Source organism: Etheostoma spectabile, chromosome 17, assembly GCF_008692095.1.
Source record: "Etheostoma spectabile isolate EspeVRDwgs_2016 chromosome 17, UIUC_Espe_1.0, whole genome shotgun sequence".
In the NCBI taxonomy this organism is placed as follows: Eukaryota; Metazoa; Chordata; class Actinopteri; order Perciformes; family Percidae; genus Etheostoma; species Etheostoma spectabile.
The window spans coordinates 22,447,701-22,448,442 of record NC_045749.1 but is presented as its reverse complement, the minus strand read 5'-3'; the positions used below and the strand labels follow the sequence as shown (position 1 = coordinate 22,448,442).

The 742-nt window shown below is 43.9% G+C and overlaps 1 protein-coding gene across 1 annotated transcript in view; it reads right to left on the bottom strand.

Annotated features, from left to right (window-relative positions):
- LOC116705668 (39S ribosomal protein L27, mitochondrial) overlaps positions 1–742 on the bottom strand; it is a 3,703-nt gene that overhangs the window by 2,135 nt on the left and 826 nt on the right. The window contains exon 2 of the mRNA XM_032542039.1: positions 331–459. Coding sequence (XP_032397930.1) covers positions 331–459 — 129 coding nt within the window. The remainder of the gene's footprint in view (positions 1–330; positions 460–742) is intronic.

The window sequence follows — 742 nt, the reverse complement described above, 5'->3', positions numbered from 1 at the left end:
AACCTGAAAATGAGCAGAATATGAGCACTTTAAAAGGAAAATGATTATAGTGTGATTTCTGTGAGGATCTATACCAAACCAAGACATTTCCTTTAGTCTGTAGGATAGGATGTGTAGGCAGGGACGTCTCTGCAGCACCACTATACTTGATTCTGAATGGTTTGCCCATATTTTGCTTTTGACAAATGTTGCACCCTCAATCAATGTTGACACCAATTGAGATATCAACAATTACTGTAGTTTTGAAAACTCAGATTGCATGTATCTGAGGCTGGGGAAGAACAGCTACAGCACTTATGGGAAGTGGTTTTAGAAATAATGTGTTATTACCATCCTGTTTCTTGAAGCCATATCTCCGACCGGGGCTCTTTCCTCCGACGTTCTTACTGCTGCCGCCCGCCTTCTTAGATGCAAACCTCACGGAGTCTATCAGAGAGGTCTGGCCAGGCACCAACACACCTGCAAGCCGCAGCACAGAGAAATCCAGATGAAGTTTCCAAATGCATAAACACATTTACACACGTGTCATATGCCAACAATTCTCTATGAACGCCTGAAGCCGTTTCAAACATTATGTGTGTTATTCAACTTTTCAGTGACATTCATGCTAATTAAACCAATTCCCACTTTTTCAACTAGTCTCACTAATGGGAGCCAGGCTGGCATCCATCGTGGTCCATGCTCAGTTCCCTGAGCAGCTCCTTCAGCAGCAGACTGCTGCACCCTCAGTGCTACCACAGGT